The sequence below is a fragment of the Pogonomyrmex barbatus genome, unplaced genomic scaffold (genome assembly GCF_055798465.1).
Source record: "Pogonomyrmex barbatus isolate J1 unplaced genomic scaffold, ASM5579846v1 scaffold1, whole genome shotgun sequence".
Classification (NCBI taxonomy): domain Eukaryota; kingdom Metazoa; phylum Arthropoda; class Insecta; order Hymenoptera; family Formicidae; genus Pogonomyrmex; species Pogonomyrmex barbatus.
Window position 1 is genome coordinate 11,390,032 of NW_028297098.1, and position 19,841 is coordinate 11,409,872.

The following is a 19,841-nucleotide window of genomic DNA, read 5'->3' on the forward strand; positions in this document are numbered from 1 at the left end:
CAAACACAGCTGTCCGCAGACGCTCTGATCGTACGTCTGATAGGACGTTCGATTGTACTCTATCATAACATTGTCTCCGAAATATCGTACTAGTTCCTTCGGCGGTCGAAGATTACCGAAACTGTCGAAATATATAACACGATCGTTTCTCTTTGCGTATGCTACCCAATGAGTGCCGGGACCCATCGTGTCATCCAGATTTACGATACCGCTCTCTTTTCGACGCGCGCCGCTAATCGGTAATGCGTCACGCATGAAAACGCCTCTGAAGTATGGTACGCTTCGCCAGCTGGTCCAATTGTACGTTGGTAGTTACACCCGTAGGTATTTTTATTGTCTCTTTGACGTTTTTTTTTCTTTTTTTCTTTTTTCGCTGTTACACCTCGTCCGCCTTTGTACGGAGCGAGATATAGTCCCCGTCCGTGTTTGTACGGAGCGAGATACAATCCCTGTCCGCGCGTTTCCATTGCGCGATTGTGACGTTGTAGTTCCTCGAGCTGACGTTGTATGGCTTTCTTGTCGTTTACCGCTTTCGCCACGCTGGCCGCTCCGCCAATCATGGAACCGAGCGCGCCCAACATTGGCAGAATCGGTAATATGCCGCCTCGTTTCGCCGTTGGAAGTATTCGTTTTTTTTTTGTTGGCTTTTTCCTTGTTTTCGTTTTCATACCCATGCCGATCTTGGTCTTGGCTTTCATCGCTGCCCAAACAGCTGTAGCGGCAGCTTTTTCGCCCAAATTCGAATCTCTCGCAATGACGCGTCCTAGGGCTTTATCGGCGAGTATCTTATCCGCCGCGTGTCTATCGGTGAGATCGTTGCTCCGAGAATACGCAATGTCGTGTTCACGGCACGCTGCGTCTAGTGGATTTATGCCCGTTTCACCTCTGGCTAATCGCTTTTTCAGCCGAGTACCCGGACCGCAAAACTGATAGCCGGGAATATGTAACTCGAAAGGAAGCGCATTTATCGCTCGATTGAGCAGTCCTCCAACGCAGCCTTTGTTCGTTGCTGCTGACATATGTTACAATCCTTTATCTTCGGTGCGGGGCCGTCTATATGCGTGCGTTGCCACGATTGATTATAATGCTTGACGCAGCGACGATAGATTTGAACCTCCAAATCCGCCTTTATATGCTCCGGAAGTTTGTCCCACATGTGGTCGATATAGTCAATACATATGCGTAACAATATGATCTTCGGTATATATTGCAACTGTTCAGCGCGCAAATTCCAAATATCAAATAGATACGATAGCGCGAGATACATTTTTGCTACTAAGCGAATCGCGGTTTCGCGCGCCTATACATAGGTGTTCAATCAAAGCCTAGATAACGCAGTGTGAACATGAAATTCGTGCGGACGATACACGTCGTGAACTACGACGAGAAAGCGCAAATGATGGGGGACATCGCGACAAAGCGCAAGCATGGTGAAATACTACCGAGTACTATACGCGCCATTATTTGCGGTCCATCGAATTGCGGTAAAACCAACGTTCTCATAAGTTTGCTCGAGAGTCCGCACGGTGTACGTTTCGAGAACGTGTACGTGTATTCAAAGTCATTGCAACAACCAAAATATCGATATCTCGAAACTTTGTTGGCATCGATCGATGAAATCAGCTATTTTACGTTTTCCAACAACAGTGACGTCATCCCACCGAGCGAGGCACGTCCCAATTCGATCTTCGTCTTCGACGACATTGCATGTGATAAGCAAGATGTGATGAGAGAGTATTTCTCGATGGGTCGCCATTCGAACGTCGACTGCTTCTATCTCTGTCAGACGTATGCGAAGATACCTAAACATCTGATACGCGACAATGCGAACTTGCTGATTTTATTTAAACAGGATGGTACCAACTTGAAACATGTTTACAACGATCATGTGAATACTGACATGTCGTATGATGAATTCTGTGCGTTATGTCGCGATTGTTGGCGGCGCGAGTACGGATTCCTAGTGATAGACAAAGACAGTCCGCTTGTCAACGGGCGGTACAGAAAAGAATTTAACATGTTCGCGGTACCATAATGTGGTTAGTCGATGTTGATACGTCAATTAGACAACATGAATAACATCAAAGATCGCGAGAAAATAGCAAAACAGATTGCGAAAACGAGCGATTCGATTCGCAAAAAATATTGCGCTTTGAAAACTGGTAAAATATGAAGATGTAGCGTTGGAGAGACGCTTCAAACCCATCGTCGAACCTCTAAAACAGATTGTCGAGGAAACACATCCAATTAAAAAAGTAGCCAATGTTGCAAAGGATATCAGTATTAAGAAAAAAAAGAAACGTGAAGACAGCGATGACGATGACGATACTACTACTACTACTACTACTACTAACAGGGATTCGTATTGGACGGATGTTGGATGGTTGAAATTATCGCCGCAATCTAAAAAGCGTACAAAACAATTGAATACTGCGTCAGATTCATTCACGTTCGATTCTACATCGATAGAACCATCAAAAGAACTACCGAAAATACCGCTATTCGTGCGAAATGAAAATATTTTTGAAACAAAAGACGTTAGTGAACCATCACTCGAAACAACCATCAAACAGAATCTGCAAACGCATGGAAGTCGTGAGACGCTTCATGGTCAGCTAGGACCATTGGGACGAAAGTACGTGGGCCTTCTTCTCGGTGACGACATAGATAAAGCGATCGATAATGTGTACGGTATCTATTTCGGCAAAAGTGGTACAATGCTCGGTGACAAAAAGTTTGACGTTGACAAAAATGACTCCATAATCATAGACAATGTGAGATACAATGGTACACCAGGATTATACGAATTGATCTTCAAGAGACTTCCCGATGAAGTTATATTTACCGAAGATGACAAACAAACGTATAAAAATATACTATTAACAACGAATGCTCATAGACGTGGTCACGGCGCCCATAATCCCATCATGGGCAACAAGGGATACAAGTATATTAATATCATTGCTCCGCTCGTATCTACATATAAAAGAAGCAGTAAAAAGGGTGCAGGCATGAATAATATACCATCCACCATGAAGTTAAATGGCAACAAGATCGATTACGTGCATTGGGACGATCCCAACGAACTGGTGGATCGACTTCGATTACTCGACGCTTCGCACCGAGCTGGTCACAACGCTCACGACAACGAGATGCTGTCGATCATCGAGGAACTTCGCGAAGCCGGCATTATTATAAATTAAATCGCGTGTCGATGAAACGAGCTAGTTGATTGACGTCAGTGAGGAAAAAAAACTTTAATTGTAATATATCTTATTTACACGCATTAATATCAAACATCGTCGAAACATGAGATCGTCAAAATCTGATGGACGTGAAAAAAATATTAACTCCGTAAGGCGACGACTCGTCGAAGAATTGCACGCTCCAGCCAGAAGAAATTTTCCACGAAGACGTGTCATAATTCGAGGATACGACGATCTGTGGCAAGCTGACATCGTCGAGATGCGTCCATATTCGAATTTCAACAGAGGTCATCATTACATACTCACCGTTATCGATGCGTTGAGCAAATATGCCTGGGCTGTACCGCTTAAGAGCAAGATCGGAAGCGAGACGGCTAACGCTATCGCCGAGATAATTCGAGAGAGCGGAAGATGCCCGAGAAATTTGCAAACGGATATGGGGAAGGAGTTTTACAACGCCGATGTGCAGAAACTCTTGAAAAAACATAGCGTTAATCATTATTCCACGTATTCGATATTGAAGGCATCGATCGTCGAACGGTTCAATCGCACACTTAAAAATGACATGTGGAAGATGTTTACACTTAATGGTACTTACAAGTGGGTCGACGCGCTGCCACGTCTCGTGTTAGATTACAACGCGCGCAAACATCGCACTATTGGCATGCGACCCATTGACGTAACTCCCGCGATCGCTAAAAAACTCTTGGGCACGGTGTACAGCGCGATAAAGATCGCAGGTCCAGCAAAATTCAAAGTAGGCGAATCGGTACGCGTGAGCAAGTACAAGACAGTTTTCGAAAAAGGTTACACGCCAAATTGGACCACCGAGGTGTTTAAGATCGTTAAAGTGCAGCGTACTAATCCCGTAACCTATCTACTCGAAGACTATCGCGGAGAATTCGTTGCTGGAGCGTTCTACGAGCACGAGTTGCATCGCGCGACTCATCCGGACGTGTATCTCGTGGAGAAAGTACTGCGTAGGAAAGGAGATAAGGTTTACGTCAAGTGGCTGGAATTTGATGGGTCACACAATTCTTGGATACACAAAAATAATGTGATTTAATTCATTTATTGTAAACAAATATAAAAATATTTATATAAAAAAAAAATATTTATATAAAAATATATACAACAAGTCTTATTTTTTCTTCCATTACATTTTCATAAAGAAACTATACTGATGGACTAACTACGATGAACTTAAGATATAAAATGTATAAAATGTATAAAACTACGGGAAATACGTACATATAAACTACAAATACATATAAATTACAAGTACATATAAACTACAAGTACATATAAACTACAAGTACATATAAACTATAAGAAATACATACATATGTATATGCATACGTACATATGTGCATAAACTACAAGTATGTATATACATACGTACATAAATACATACGTACATATGTACATAAATACATACATACGTACATATGTACATACATACGTACATATGTATGTGCATACGTACATATATATGTACATACATTACATACTGTACATATGTACATACGTACATATGTACATACGTACATAAATACATACGTACATATGTACATACATAAATACATACGTACATATGTACATAAACTAGTATGTATATACATACGTACACACGTACATAAATACACATATATATATATGTACATTACATACTGTACATTACATACGTACATATGTACATATGTATATATAAACTATAAGAAATACGTACATATGTACATATATATGTATAAAACTATATATAAAAAATACATGTATATTACAAAGATATTCGCCAATGTCCCCATGGTAACGTTTCCGTCGAATCCGGTATGATGTATCGTTTGTCATCGTATGGACTCAGAGCAATTTTTGATTCGGATATCGTATATACTTGGTGTAACTTGGATCTTATACATGACTGGCGACGAGTCATTTCGATCTCTTCATTCAAACACCGTGTATAATCATCGAACGTTATTGTTCGCGCTACGACGTTATTTTTTACACCTTTCGCCTTTTTGGTGTCCTTTTTACCATCCACTCTCATCGCATACATTTTCGCTCTGAGTCCAACAAATTCCGTCATAATCGCACCGTTATTTTCGTCCTTCATTAGGCCGGGTACTTTTTTATTCACGAGAGACATACCATATGCGTTGTCCGCCGGATAATCGCTCGTATCGAATCTAGCGATATCGCGTTTCATCGTCTCGTACACATCATCACATTCAATGTGATATACAAGACTGTCTGTGTCGGTGTACATGATTTTACATTTGTCGCGATACAGCGGTAACATATATTCGTGGTGAAATTCATACAAGCAGATTTTTGATATATCGAGTATACACATACCCACATGAATCGGCTTGTTGAATTTTACCTCGAGTTTACGCAGTTCGACGGCGATTAAATTTTCCGCAAAGACGCTGCGGCTGTGGAAATTTGGTTTCGCGATCATTGCCTCCGCACCGTATCGTCCGTCCCATTTCGTTATTAATTTTACATCCACGTGATTCCGGACATTTTCCATCGTTTTACCGAATACCGCGTTGTTCATTAATTTGTATAAATTTTTTTCGAAATCGTTTTTCGCGCACATTCTAAGCTGTGTATTAAGTTCGATGTAATCGCGGAGCCAGGTGGATTGAGCGAATTGTAGTACGCGGTGTATCTTTGCGATACGAAGACCGTGGCGCGTACATTGCTGCAGGTTACGATAGTGGATGACATATCGCTTTTTGTCATATAGCGTCGCGAGAAGTTTATTCTGTCGCGTGCCGGGTGGTTTATCGCGCGTCGGACAGAAAGGTAAGTCGGTGTGTCGATCGTGCAGATGATGCGGATACTCGAGATCGACCTCGAGAATATAACCCGTAGGCGAATCCGGAGCGATCGCGCTCACATCAAAGTTCGCGATGTCTTCAACCCATCGAAATTTGGCATAGGGCAGCGGTTGACACATCGCCCATCCGTATAAATTGTTCACGTCGTGAACGTAGTACATCAAATACGATGACGGTTTCGACGGGTCGTACGAACGCATGTACTTGTTATTGGCCTGCGTGTATCTGTTGGAACATTGATTGAGGCCGCCGCGTATACCGCGCTCGATAAACATAACCATATCGATGTCGGTGAGCAACTCAAATTTTACACGCGTATGTTTCAGCATGGCGTCCCACGTGAAACCTGGCAATGTGTAGTAATGAGCGGGGTCGAGACTGTAACTTTTGATACAATTTTCATGGAAATTTTCAAAAACGTCGGCCAATAACAAGACATCAGTCTTCAAATATAGATCGCTATATTCGCCTAAGGTTTCAATAGAGAACCGCTGCCAGATGTTCACGGCGTGCGCGTAATCATTCTCCGACACTGTGTTACCGGTTAACGAACTATAAAATGATTCGCGCGATGGTAGGCGCGTGTCCTGCAGCTTGTCCGCATGATCCACATATTCATAAGGAAAGACACCTTTACGCGTCAACAAATCAAAATCCTCGTTCGATAAAGTGGAAAATTCGGAATGTAAAATTTTCAATTTCTCTCTACTTAAAAAAGATGTCAATTTATCGAGACTGGTACTCAAAAATTTGTACGAATCGATGAATCGTAATTGTACACAATTTTGCGAATCTGATCTATCTTTGACATGTTTAGTGAATGAAATGTATTTTTCCTTTATTATCGGCAGCACGTCAATTTTGCCTTCGTACGCCGTAGCTATTTCTGTGATAACAAAGTGCGCGTCATAACCGGATAAATTGTGAAAGACTACAGGAATGCAATATGATTTTTTATAGTTTAGATTGCAATTCGAATGTGCGGGTCCGCGGTAACGACCGGTAAGGTGGCAATGATCACGTACCCGCGTGTCGTCCGACGCAAATGATTTCTCACAAATGTGACAACGCGTTGTGCTACGGTATGTCTCCCACTGATCTCTCGATAATGTTTCCATAGGGACATTCGCGGATAACAAAATTTTTATTTGATGCGCCAAATTTTCGAGTTGTTGAACGAACCATGCAACGCAGTCTTCGCCGCGACGAAATTGATACTTCGATAACGCATTGTCGTACGAGCATCGCACATAATATCCTACGCTAAATACCTTGTGTTGCTGTTGATATGTGTACGACGTGTTTTCTCTTTGCGGCTCCATCCTTCGCAGTATGCACTCAAGATCTGCGTAGATGATGAATGGAAGTCGTTCTTTGTTGCAGTAGTTTTTGAAGTCGAGCCACTTGTCGTCCTCATTCGGCAGTCGGATGGCGCAATCGTTCATCCGTTCGCAATCCACCGTATGCGATTCCAATTTCTCAGATGACTTAAAATAATGTAAACATCTGCAAACGGAAAACATAATTTTTTAGTATTTTTAGCATTTAAATTAACAATTATAAAATATTTTACATATTTTGTTAAAAAAATGTGCATCGATCACAAAAATACCGATCACAAAAGTATTTCTTGTGTTCTTTTTTACTTAGTTGCGAGCTCACAAGACGGGATAAGTTTTTGATGTACGCGAAGTGTCCATTATCGTCGCGCGGATCCTGCATGTACAACAAATTTGCATGTTTCTCCATTTTCTTTGTTGTCAGATGTATTGGGAGAATCTCCTTTTCCTTGATACCGTAGACGTTGATAGAGATTTCGTTGAGATGTTCGAACTTTTTAATTTGATTCAACGTCATCGGAAACGTAATGTCTTGGAGATTTAACACCGTCGTATAATGTGGATACGATGATTCCCGATTTGTATGCCTTTCGACCGGATGCAAGGCCGCGACCACTGACCATGCGAAACACGCATTATCCGTTGACTGTACGTTAATTACCGCTCTCTTTAACATAATTTCCCGCGGTAACTCGATGTAACACCCCGCGTGCATGGGATTATATTTATTAACATTAATTGTTAAATTTAATATACGTGATAGCGCCCATCCACTGTCGCGTTCTTGAAATTCTTCGAGCGATGCCAACGTAGGTTCAATGACGTGCTGCTCGTACCACTCATCCACATTTGACACTCGAAAGAGTTCACTATTCTTAGTGTTTATACTTTTATTGGCGCGTTTATCGCCCGTCACAAACTCGCCGTTGAACGCGGTGTTCACTTTTACATTATCGTGTCTTTCTATAATGTCTCGCACTCGTTCGAGCACTACACCATCGGCATCTTCCAAAAATCGTCGCGGCTCGATATAGTTCACGTTGATCACCGCACCAGTCAATATACGGCTTTCAAACGCCGTATCAATCTCGCGCCAAACGAGAGATCCATTGTCTCTACTGGTGCTCGCGTACTCGCCACCAACGTGCACGAAACGTCTTTCTAATTGTACCTTTGCACCCGCGAGTCGTGCGATTCTCGCCACCACAGATTGTCTATTTGCAACAGTGAGTCGAGGACGCTTAACACGACTAAGTTCTTCGAGTTGTTCGATACACTCATCGCATTGTTGCAGCCACGCGAAACACTCCACCAAAGTAGCGACCTGGCTGCATTGTTCTAGCAGCTCGCGTTCCACTCGCTCGAGATGTTCCATTTTTTTTTTTTATATTGCGTCCCACGAAGCACTTGCACTTGCACGTGATTTGTCCACAATATCGTCTTTTTTTTTTTTTTTTTTTTTTTTTTTTTTTTTTTTTTTTTACGCGGTGCAAATTGGGCACATATTGCATGGCATTATCATACAGACGGACTGTTGGCAATTGGAGCAAAATCGGCTGTTTAGCGCATTGAGAGTATCTATCTCGTGCTTCCTAACGGCATACAATACTCCAATATCAGTGTCCGCCAAACGAACCATGCATTCGGCACACAGAGTTAGTGCACCATCCGTTGAATAATAAAATTGTATTGAACAATACTTTTTATTATTATTCAACGCAAGGAGTTCCGAATGCGTAACAATTTTTTCTGCATAATCCGTTAGCTCGTCACTCTGATCACTTATGTAGTCACTGTCGTCAGACAACGCATATTCTTCGTCTTCAATGTCAATATTAATATTGTCAATATTATTAATTTCCATTTCTAGTTCATCTCCAAACTCTTCGTCCACTATATTCCTGAGGTTCTCCATGTTTATATTAAACACATTTTCTATATTTAATACGTTATTCATTTTCACTATTTTTCTTACACAGTATCGCGATCGATATTCGTTTCGAGACTTCCGAGATCTACTGTGATTCTGTGTGCCCAAGGATCTACTATATATATCGTCTATAATTTCATTATCTCTTTGTCGAACTCGAAGCATGGTCATAAGTTTTCCGAATCACAATTTTGATTTTTTTGTAGCAGCCCAAGTTTTCCCGTTTTTTTTTTATCTCCAATTTTTCTCCGATAAGAAGATTCGATAGAAAAGATTTGATGACTTCTTTTTTTAAAAGACAGCATAACTTGAAAGTAACAGTTGGAATAATATCAATCGATATCTGGAATAGTTTTTTTCAACATAAAAAGAAAGAAACTTGGTATTTATGATGGAATATTATTTATCGGTGTAACATCTATAAAAAATCGTATTCAGTTTTATAGTTTCCGTTCCATGTCACTATCAAAATTTATTTGGCTCTTACGTGAAAACTTGGACTTGACCAAACAGGAACGAACATGTTTCAATATTTATTATTAGGAAAAAATTAAGAGAGAAGAAGTGTCCATTTACCGACTTATTTTTATTGAATAATGAATTTTTTCGAGATTGTTCGAAATTAACTCGTTACAACATATACATTTGTTTAGCAGCCGAATTATTGGCGCTTCTCTTACCATGCTGTAACACATACAATTGTCAATGCTATTTTTTCTAAATCGGGACATCATTATAAATCTTTCGAATTTGTTTAGGTACATTATTTTCATTAAATAACGGATTTTTCGAGATTGTTCGAAATTAACTCGTTGCAACGTGTACATTTGTTTATAGCAGCCGGATTATTGGCGCTTCTCTTACTATGCTGCGACACATACAATCGTCAATGATATTTTTTTTCTATATCGGGACATCATTATAAATCTTTCGAATTTGTTTAGGTACATTATTTTCATTAAATAACGGATTTTTCGAGATTGTTCGAAATTAATTCGTTGCAACATGTACATTTATTTATTTATAGCAGCCGGATTATTGGCGCTTCTCTTAACATGCTGTGACACGTACAGTCGTCAATATTTTTTCTAATTCGGGACGTCATTATAAATCTCCCAAATAGCAATTTGTTTAAATACATAGCAGCCCGAATATCGGCGCTTTTTTTTTTCCTATGTCAATTTCTACAAAAAAATATCTTTTCTAGCAGCTCTTCCTAGACAAAAAAAAGACCCCCTCCCCCCCCTTCCCCCTCAAAAGTACATTCCAAAGGATCGTCGACAAAGCATTCCCCCTTCCCCGTGCCTACCAGTTACCCCCTCTCCTTTACCCCCGCGTCCCCGAGTTACCCCGCACCCCGCTCGGAGCTCCTGGGTTAGAACCGGCCTAGTATTACTACTCCGGTTCCTCCGTTCGCAAACAAACTCTCTTCCTGGCCGAGACAACTCGTCTCCCCGACGCTCCTTCCTGTCCCACCTCCGTCACTGTTTCCTTTCCTTTCAATTCCGCTTGACGCTCCGCCATGTTTTTCTTATCCCGGACGAGTCCCCAAAAATGTCGCACTCGTGGCGGGGCTGGCGTGCGTTTCTCAGACCGGCGCAGTCTGGTACTTAATCTTTGATGACTTCACGTACTATATTGTTAAAATATGATAAAAGTTAACAAAATAAGTATTGTTTTCATCCTTTAATGATTTAATAAAAAAATTGTCTGATTTTGTAGCATTATCTCGAAATAAAAATAAATGTAAATACACTATGGTGTATGAACTGAGCATTCTATTAATTTATTACTGCACAATTGCATATAACAAAAAAATATACTGAATTTAATGAATTATTTAGATACTATTATAAAAAAAAATCAATTTTTTTACTTTTTGTGATTACGTACTCACGTAATTAATAATTAATAAGTAGTCATTAAATTCAGTATTTTTTTATTATTATATGCAATTGCGCATACGACAATAAAAAAATAATTAAAATAATAGAATGCTCAGTTCATACACTATATAATTTACATTTATTTTTATTGATGCTACGAACAGATGCTACGAAATCAGACAATTTTTTTATTGAATTGTTACCTAAAGGATGAATACAAATACTTATTTTGTTAATTTGTATTATATTTTAAACAATACAATACGTGAAGTCGTCAAAGATTAAGTCCCAAGCTTGAAGAACGCGCGCCGGCCCTGACTGCTACGCACATATGCGCGCTCATTCGTCACTTTTAATTTGATTTACTATAAAAATTACTCGTCGCACGCAATTTTGCTAAAGGAAAAAGTTGTTTCTTTTAGCATAAAAAATCACGCAGCGTATTCCAAATGCGAGAGTTTGGGACCCTGTGTGTGTGTGTGTGTGTGTGTGTGTGTGTGTGTGTGTGTGTGTGTGTGTGTGTGAGTGTGTGTGTGTGTGTGTGTGTGTGTGTGTGTGTGTGTGTGTGAGAGAGAGAGTGTGTGTGTGTGTGTGTGTGTGTGTGTGTGTGTGTGTGTGTGTGTGTGTGTGTGTGTGTATGAAACTGTTGAGGAAATTCTTTATGTTATTGATGCCTACGTGATCAACTGCACATGTTTTCCAGAAAAACAAAGTAATAAATTATTCTATTAATTCCAGCCGCGTGACAGCCCGCGTTTCCCTTAATTATAAAAGGTTATCGCGTGACCCGCCGCGCACGTGCCTATCATTTTCTACTTCCTGCATCTTGTTTTCCTCAACAGAATAGAGATTTGGCAACTATTTATTTATTTAATTAAATTTATCGATTTAAATAATCGATTCTCAAAAGAGAAGAATCGTGTAGTCGATACGATGTAACAATTGAAAATAGTGAATAATAGTTTATTGAAATGTCCAAGGAATGCAGGAGACGCACGCGTAGCGTGCGTTGCGTATTCTAGTCTTATCTAAAAAGGCCGTGTTAAATCGAATTAAATTTATTGTTGCCTCTTTTCCACAATGTCGATTGGTTCTCTCGATCTCTCGATATCTCGATATGTACGCAACAAAAACGAAAGTGCATTGACACTTATTGCTTTATTAAGAGAGATTATTATTTAATGAACTTCTGAAAGGAGAAAATTATTGAAAATAAGGATTTATTACAACAGATTACATATTATATTTCGTAAATGATTATACATTTATAATTGTTACGTATTATAATCCATAGACTTAATTATGTAGAAGTGCATTCATTCTGTTGTATGTACACTTCTTCAGTTGCTCTAGTAGAAGGATATATTAATAAGCATTCTTTTTTTTTACAGAAACGGAATAAGAAAAGTAAAATGAATTTAATATATTTTTCGAATATTAATTTTATATAATCAAAGAGAAAATGGAGAAAACTTTACAAATAGAAAATTAAAAAAAGAAGAACAGAATAGAGAGATCAAAGAGAAAAAAAGAATTAAAGAGAATTAAAAAAAAAGTTTTATAAATAAATTAATATTTATTATAATTTATAGTATATAAAAAGTTAAATATGTTACAAGAATTGTTAATAAGTTAAGGTTAAAAAAATTATGTGTATTGTACTAATAAGTGGATGTTAATAAATTCAATAAATTAAAATAATTTTTGCAATTAAAAATTTATTTAATTTTAAATAATAAATTAAATCATAATTTAACCATTCGATTAATTTTTATATAATATATCCGTCGTTGTACTTTGAGTTGAGTATATGTGTAATTTTCATTTCATTCTCGCACCTTTTATTAATACAGTGGAATCTGTTATTACTTAAAGTTATTATTTTCAATTTATTTACAGTTATTTTTAAAGTTACTTTTTTACTATTTAAGTTTACTGTTTCATAATTCCTACAAGCAATTTAATATGCTTCTTTTCTTCATCAATTTAAAAGACATGAATAAATAACTGTATATAAACTGATAATAATAACTGTACGTAATAACAGATTCCAATGTATTTACGTCCGCGGCGGTCACTAACACTATTCGCGCACTCTCTTGCGTCACCGCGTACTCGCGCAATCCGAAAGGAAGCCGTGCTCGAAAATAATCAATATTCCTTTACGAAACTCAAGAACTTTATTAAAAGCAACGGAACAATCAGAATATTACGTCCGTACGCCACGAGTCACCGTGTAAGATATCATCATAAAAAAATATCCGTTACCCCGGAAAACGCTTCGCTTCTTCTCGACGGCTCGACTTCATTCTGCCGCGGGCATAACAGTATTAATAAAAAGTGCAAAAATGAAATGGAAATTATACATATACTCAACTCAAAGTACAGCGACGGATATATTATGTAAAAATTAATCGATTGGAACCATGATTTGCTGGTTATAGAGAGGAAAAATTAAAAGTACTGAATGCCTTTGGAGCGGGCCTGCAGGTAGGATGCGAAGTTATGGCGAGATTCTTCGTTCGAATGGCTCAGAAAATCGGTAGGAAAGCTTGAGATTGTGTACCTGATTGTTCCGCTTGTTTGGCATAATAATCTGCCTTTTCGTTGCCAAAGATTCCTCGATGCGCCGGGATCCAGTATAGAAAGACTTCTAGTCCTTCTTTTAGTACTTCAAGATTTTCTTGATATGAAGGATTATGTCATTTAAATTGCTTTTAGAGATTATATTTAGATGAGCGTAGGACTTCTAACAGCTCTTTAACAAGCTCTTGCTATCAGAAAACACGAAATTTTTTTGATCCTTGCATGTACGTATAAGTAGGAAAGCTTGGAAAATGGTCCATACCTCAGCCGAGAAGATGGATGTCTCTGGGGGAAGCCTCTGACAAGGAGAACATCAGATGATTGGTTGGGATATTTTGATGCGCTTTATACAGGCTGTTCTTGAGCGAAAAAAAAAACGATACATGTCCGGCCGTTCTTGCCAATGATCCATAGTTTCGAAGAAATTGATTTTTAAAAAATGAGTTTAATCGGTCGATATACGAGCGGAACGCTTTATATGTTTAATCATCGCTACTGATCAAGAGCAGCGGTAGCACAGGCGGTAAGGCGTTGGCTTGTATGGCTTGTATCGTAGATCGTGTGTTCAAATCCTGTCGCGTATATTTTTTTTTATTAAAAATTAGTTCGTATTTGTAATTATTTATTATTTGTACTTATTTTGTTACTGTAGATGTTTAAAAAAATTATTTATTCAATTATATCTGTATATTTTTTGTAAATAAAATTTTTAGATAGTTATTGTAATAATTTGAAAAATCTCTATAAAGAAATATTAATATCCTTATAAGTTTAATTTTAATTTAATGTTATTAATTTTAATTACTTTTTGATTGTAATAAAATTTCATAAATTTACAAATAAATAATTAAATACTCCTGTATAAAATAATTATTTCTAATCATCAATTTCATCAGAAATTATAATGGTCTTTATTACATTCTTATTTATGCTTATCCATATAAATAACGACGATGATGACAATGATGGTAATAGTAATTATCACCTGGTGTTCCCCTTGTGAGTGAAAATAATGCCCGCTTGTGGGGAATATATGCTTACGCCCACATTCAGGGGAAGTAAAAGAAGAGGAGTATTGTCGAACCTGGTTGTTGAATTTTATATTAAATAGTAGGAGAGGATATAGAATCTCCGCGGATATAGAATCGATTGTCGAATATTGAATATAGGTGTTGGATACCTTGTGTTGAAAAATAGAAACTCCGATAGTACCGTGGATTTGTAGATGGCTGGAAAAAGGCGATCCTGCATGACGTAAGCCTTGAAGAGAGTAGATTTCTTGAGGAGGAAGATGCATTTTAATGAAGTTGACTTGTGCAGCTTGATGAAGCTATTCAGAACAGGATTTTTCCTGAGTGCAAAGATTTTTATTATGTATCTGGTTGAGCTTGAATCTGATGCGCAGGGAGGCTCCTTAGCTTCCGCTAGAAGTATGTTGATTGGGGTGGAGTTTTGAAATCGAAAGGCCGTTCTGATTTTGTATTGAAAGCTTTCTAGCTTGATGAAAAGTGAACGCATGATGTTCCAAGAAAAGAACTGGGAGCTGTATTCGATGACGCTTCTGAAGGTTCTGTATAGGATTAACTCGAGGAGGGATGTGCTCCCCAGTGTGTGTGTGTGTGTGTGTGAGCTAGAAAGAAGGGTATGTTTGCTATTTGTCGGGCTCTGTTTATGAGTGAAGTGAGGTGAGGCTTACCATCAAGTTTAGAATCGGGAACTCCTAAGAACTTAACATTTTGCACTTCTTGAATGACTGATCCATGCAATCGGAGAGGAAGATGCGGAGGGGTATGCCTTTTCCTGATGAAGATTAAGAATTTCGATTTGGAGAGGAACGTGTCCAGTCCTCTTGAAAATCCGTCGATTTGGTTGTTGGCTTTTTCCAGAGTGGTTAAAGCATTTATTAGGGATTTATTTGGTGTGAAAATGGCAACATCTGCATATTGGACAAATTGGATGTCTGATATGAACAGGTAATTTCCTAAGGTAGATGTTGAAAAGAAGGGAACTCAAGATCGAGCTTTGTGGAATATCTTTGTGTGTAATATATGTGTTGGAAGCTTGTCCCTTAGTCACGAATTGGATCTTCCTTTTCTTGGTGAGATTATAAATAAAGTTGCAGATGTGAGATGGGATGTCCAATTCTATGAGATCTTCGTAGAGGATGTTGAGGATGACGTTGTCAAAAACACTTATGATATTCAGAAAGATGTACGGGGTGAATGCACTCGTTAAGAATCCGGTGAGGATGTTGTTGATGAGGATGATTAAGTTGTCGGTGCATGACCTAAAGGGTCTGAAACCTAACTGCGTTTCCGGTAACATTAAATTTGTCTCCACATGTCAGCGCAGCCTGAAGTATATGATTCTCTCCAGAATTTTTAGTAAGCAGGAGAGAAGGGCGATGGGATCTCCGTGCTCCGATTTAGAGATGAGGATTACTAGGGAGAGTCCCCATGAAGTGAGGAGATAGTTATTAGTTAGGAAGCCGTTGAATCAGTGTACAAGAGCCGAGACAAAGCTGTCCGGGAGGTGGGAGATGATGGAATAGTCTATGAATTGATCTAGTCCTAGAGCAGAGTGGGTTTTGGAGTTGAGTATTGAGAGCTTAAATTCAGTGTTGGAGATGAGATCTAAAAGGAGTTGCAGGGAGGATGGAAGGGGGGGGAGGGAAGAGTGCTAAGTGTAGGCAAGAGGGACGGCAAAATTTTGAGATCGTGTCTGCGATGTGTTAGTCAAAGGATGAGTGATTAAGAGAAGTGGGCAAGAGGCGTTGCGTCGCTTGAATGATTTAATTAGATTCCATAGCTTAGATGTAAGGATTTTTAAATCGAAGGAGGTGCAGAAAGTTTTCCATTCCATGGCTTTATTTTCTCAAAGTTTTTTTGCAGAGGGTTGAGGTACGCTTTAGAGAAAATTTTTTAAGGAAGGGTTGTGTCGGTAATCCGCCACGGCTGCCCGGCGAAAGAACACGGCGGGAGAACACGGCGTCACCGCACTCCTCATTCCACTAAGGGGGAGATTCCCTCGGAGGAGGGACATTCGGTTGAGCCGGAGGGGCGAGATTTGGTTGGAAAGAGGCGCGAGATGCTATTTTTAATGATATCTATTATTAGGTTATAGACTTCCACTGGTGGCATGGAGTATATGTAGGCGAGGTCGCGTTCTTTGCAATGGAGGTCAAACCTGAAGGTTTCCAATTCAAAAGAGTTGAGCCTGATTTTGTAAGCGAATTTTTGGATCCGCTTGCTCGGAATATTGAGAGTGAGGCTGATGAGAAGATGATCACTGTTAAGAGAGTCCGGGAATATTCAGTGAAGCCAGTGTGCCAGTGTGGCAGAGCAGATTGCCAAAGCGAAAATGGAAAATATGGGGAGGAAACATAATTGTGGGCGATTCCGTCTTTAGGATGATTAAGATCCAGGGATTCTAGGCAACGGTTTATGATGAGGTTATGATTATCTCCCTCTCTGTCAGTGCGTTGGCCGTGTCAAGCCTGATAGTGAGCGTTGAAGTCGCCTATGAAGATTGAAAATTTAGCTAAAAAACTGTGATCGAAAATTTTTTGGATTATGGAAGGGGAGGTGTGTTGATTGGAGTGTTGTTTATATACGTTGTTATTAAATTAGTTTAGTCCAGAGAAATTTGGATTATTTGGATTTCCAGGGAGGAGTATTGTAGGTTGGAAGTGTCTAGGGGGAAGAATTTTATTCCGTTCTTATGGTGAGGATTCCACGTTGACCCGAGTTCGAGGCGTCCGCCTTAAGGCAGATATATCGTGGGAAATGGCGAGGATTGGGGAAGAGATGAGTGTCTCCTGGAGGCAGGTGATGTCGGAGTTTTCTTGCGTCAGGAAGGTACCGAAGTCCTCTAGCTTTCCGCGGAATCCGCAACAATTCCAGGAAATGATCTTGAGATTGGGGAAAGAGTGCTTATGAGGTGGTGTCATTCTTAGGTGGTGGAAGTTGGAGGAGAGGAGGGAGGAGTTGATGTGGCTGAGAGAAGAGAAAAAACCTGAAAGCGCAGAGGGTGTGTAAATTCCTACACTTCCTGAACACCACCCAAGGGGCGGATAAAAATGGAGGGTCGGAGTGGAGAGCGTAGGAGTTCAGGTGGGCCAACAGAAGGTAAAGAATATGATATAGAGAGTCAAGGTCTTAATAAGAAATGAGGAGAGGAGAGGGAAGGGTGTATTCGTTATTTTCGGTGGCAGATGGGGAGGAAGTTTGAGGGAGGTGTATGGAGGAGAGAGGAGGAAGAGGGGAAGGGGAGAGGAAAGAGGCGGGTAGAAGAGGAGGAGAAAAGTTGTCTGCTGTTGAGGGCTAGGAGGAGGTCGAAATGCTCTTTTGATAAAGAGGTGCAGGGGATATAGTGGAGGAGGGGCAGGGTTACCTCTACATGAAAGAGATTTCTCCAGTGCAATGAAACCAGTCAATCTGGTGGAGCTCGTTGAGTGACAGATTGGGTTTAGTGGTCGAGGTTGCGCAGGCCCTGGTGTGGATCGGTAAGCAGGCGCACAGGTTGCACCCGCGTAGCTGATTGCGCCGGCAATGGGGGGTAGGCTTGTGATTCTGAAAGATGGTCTGAGAGTAGGGAAAGTTGGGAAATTTCTTGCGAATTCTCCGATAAGAGCGAACTTGTTACCTTGAGGACGAGAGATTCTTTTTTTGGCATCCCAGTAGGGGGATATTTTCCTTTGCTGCCAACGTCTGGGCAGATCGATGTTCGGTGATATTTGGGCAGGAACGATGAGTGGCCGGGTGTGCTTTGCAGTTAAGACAGCGTGGCGCATCTTCTTTCTTGGAGCATCTATCCTCTTCTGGGTGTTTCTGACCATCACAATAGGTGCATTGAGTCCTTCATGGAACTTGGACACGTGACCGATTCTGAAGCAATTGTAACAAGTGTAAGTTCTCGGAATGTAGGGGACACATCGTATTTAACCTTGTAAATGTATATTAAATTGGGTAAATTTTGCAAATTTAATGCAGACAGAGCGTGATGAAACAAAGCTTGTCAGGTTATTACCTGGGTCTTTCACTCTTCTATTAAGGCAATTGGTGCTGATGATATGACAGCTTGACGATGTTGTGATTTGAGTTAGGAGTTCCTCTATTTGCATGTCAGTAAAAGTGTCCTTGATAATTCTGCATCGAGAGATGCACGAGGCCGGTATAAAGATTTGCAGATTATTTGTTTGTAGGTTAGGATGATTAGGGATGCTATTGGCGACTGTTAGCGAGTGGAATTCTACCGAAATCTTGTGGGCATTTATTTTTTTTATTTCAATGATTGAATTCCCCATGAAGGATGATAATACTTTACCGATTTGTAATGCATGCAGCAGCGTTGACTCAGGCTTGGCCGATGCGAAAAGCATAAAGATTAGGATGAACAAAAGTAGTTTTATTTGTTATGATGATTATTTCATCAATCTAAAAAAGATGTGACGCTTTTAATATTCAAAAATAAATATTTGTCAGATTGGCAACATAATAGAATGAAAAAACGACGGGACGTCACATCTGATTGCATGGGAACCTAAAAACTATAGAGGGAAGCATGGACTTCGATGGCGAAGAGTCTCTCTGGCCACTCTCTGGCCCCCTCTGCGCAAAAACTCTTTAGAAGTCTCTTTCGAAGACTTTTGCAATTTCGAGAGCGATTTTTATATCAACCCTCGCGAACCTTCCCCGCCTCCTAACCGCCTCCCGCCAGAACCGTCGGCCTCGGCGAGTTCCCTCGAGCGCGTGACCACGCTGTATTTTTTCGCAAAAATAATTGCGAGTTTTCACGACTGGTTCGTGGTCGGGCCCCGCCGTGACGCACACCCTCCCTTCTTATTCGGGGGCTCGAGCCATGCTTGATGCAATCTCTCCTGTCGTGCTCCAGGAGGATTATTTGTATATTTGCCAATGGCGTTGGAGGGTGTCGCCGCTGCAGTCCGACCTGCATCCATCGAGAGAGTAGGACCATCATCTCTCTGGAGTACCAAGTAGCTCTTAGTGGAGTAGTGAAGTAGATTCTACCGCTCCTACTTGCGAGAT

General features: G+C 40.0%; 5 protein-coding genes across 5 annotated transcripts; 1 reads left to right on the forward strand and 4 right to left on the reverse strand.

The window, feature by feature from the left end:
* Window positions 1-2,168: 2,168 nt before the first annotated feature.
* On the forward strand, window positions 2,169-3,212 carry LOC148938131 (uncharacterized; the record flags this gene model as incomplete). Its single annotated transcript, XM_089073065.1, has 1 exon — window positions 2,169-3,212. A coding segment is annotated over one exon (1,035 nt), but the record flags the coding sequence as incomplete, so codon positions are not given.
* Window positions 3,213-4,896: 1,684 nt separating this feature from the next.
* LOC148938132 (uncharacterized) lies at window positions 4,897-6,186 on the reverse strand. Its single transcript, XM_089074152.1, has one exon. The coding sequence runs from the start codon at window positions 6,169-6,171 to the stop codon at window positions 4,984-4,986; it is 1,188 nt and encodes a 395-aa protein (XP_088930278.1). The 5' UTR covers window positions 6,172-6,186; the 3' UTR covers window positions 4,897-4,983.
* Window positions 6,187-6,259: 73 nt separating this feature from the next.
* On the reverse strand, window positions 6,260-7,613 carry LOC148938133 (uncharacterized). Its single transcript, XM_089073113.1, has 2 exons — window positions 6,364-7,613; window positions 6,260-6,277 (listed from the first exon to the last, which is right to left on the reverse strand). The coding sequence occupies exons 1-2, from the start codon at window positions 7,573-7,575 to the stop codon at window positions 6,260-6,262; spliced, it is 1,230 nt and encodes a 409-aa protein (XP_088929239.1). The 5' UTR covers window positions 7,576-7,613.
* A 20-nt stretch (window positions 7,614-7,633) lies between these two features.
* LOC148938134 (uncharacterized) lies at window positions 7,634-8,836 on the reverse strand. The gene has a single exon (XM_089073176.1). The coding sequence runs from the start codon at window positions 8,765-8,767 to the stop codon at window positions 7,634-7,636; it is 1,134 nt and encodes a 377-aa protein (XP_088929302.1). The 5' UTR covers window positions 8,768-8,836.
* A 4,389-nt stretch (window positions 8,837-13,225) lies between these two features.
* LOC148938135 (uncharacterized) lies at window positions 13,226-15,312 on the reverse strand. Its single transcript, XM_089073249.1, has 4 exons — window positions 14,930-15,312; window positions 14,836-14,878; window positions 14,291-14,366; window positions 13,226-13,891 (listed from the first exon to the last, which is right to left on the reverse strand). Exons 1-4 carry the CDS (start codon window positions 15,310-15,312, stop codon window positions 13,740-13,742), a joined length of 654 nt encoding a protein of 217 aa, XP_088929375.1. The 3' UTR covers window positions 13,226-13,739.
* Window positions 15,313-19,841: the final 4,529 nt, after the last annotated feature.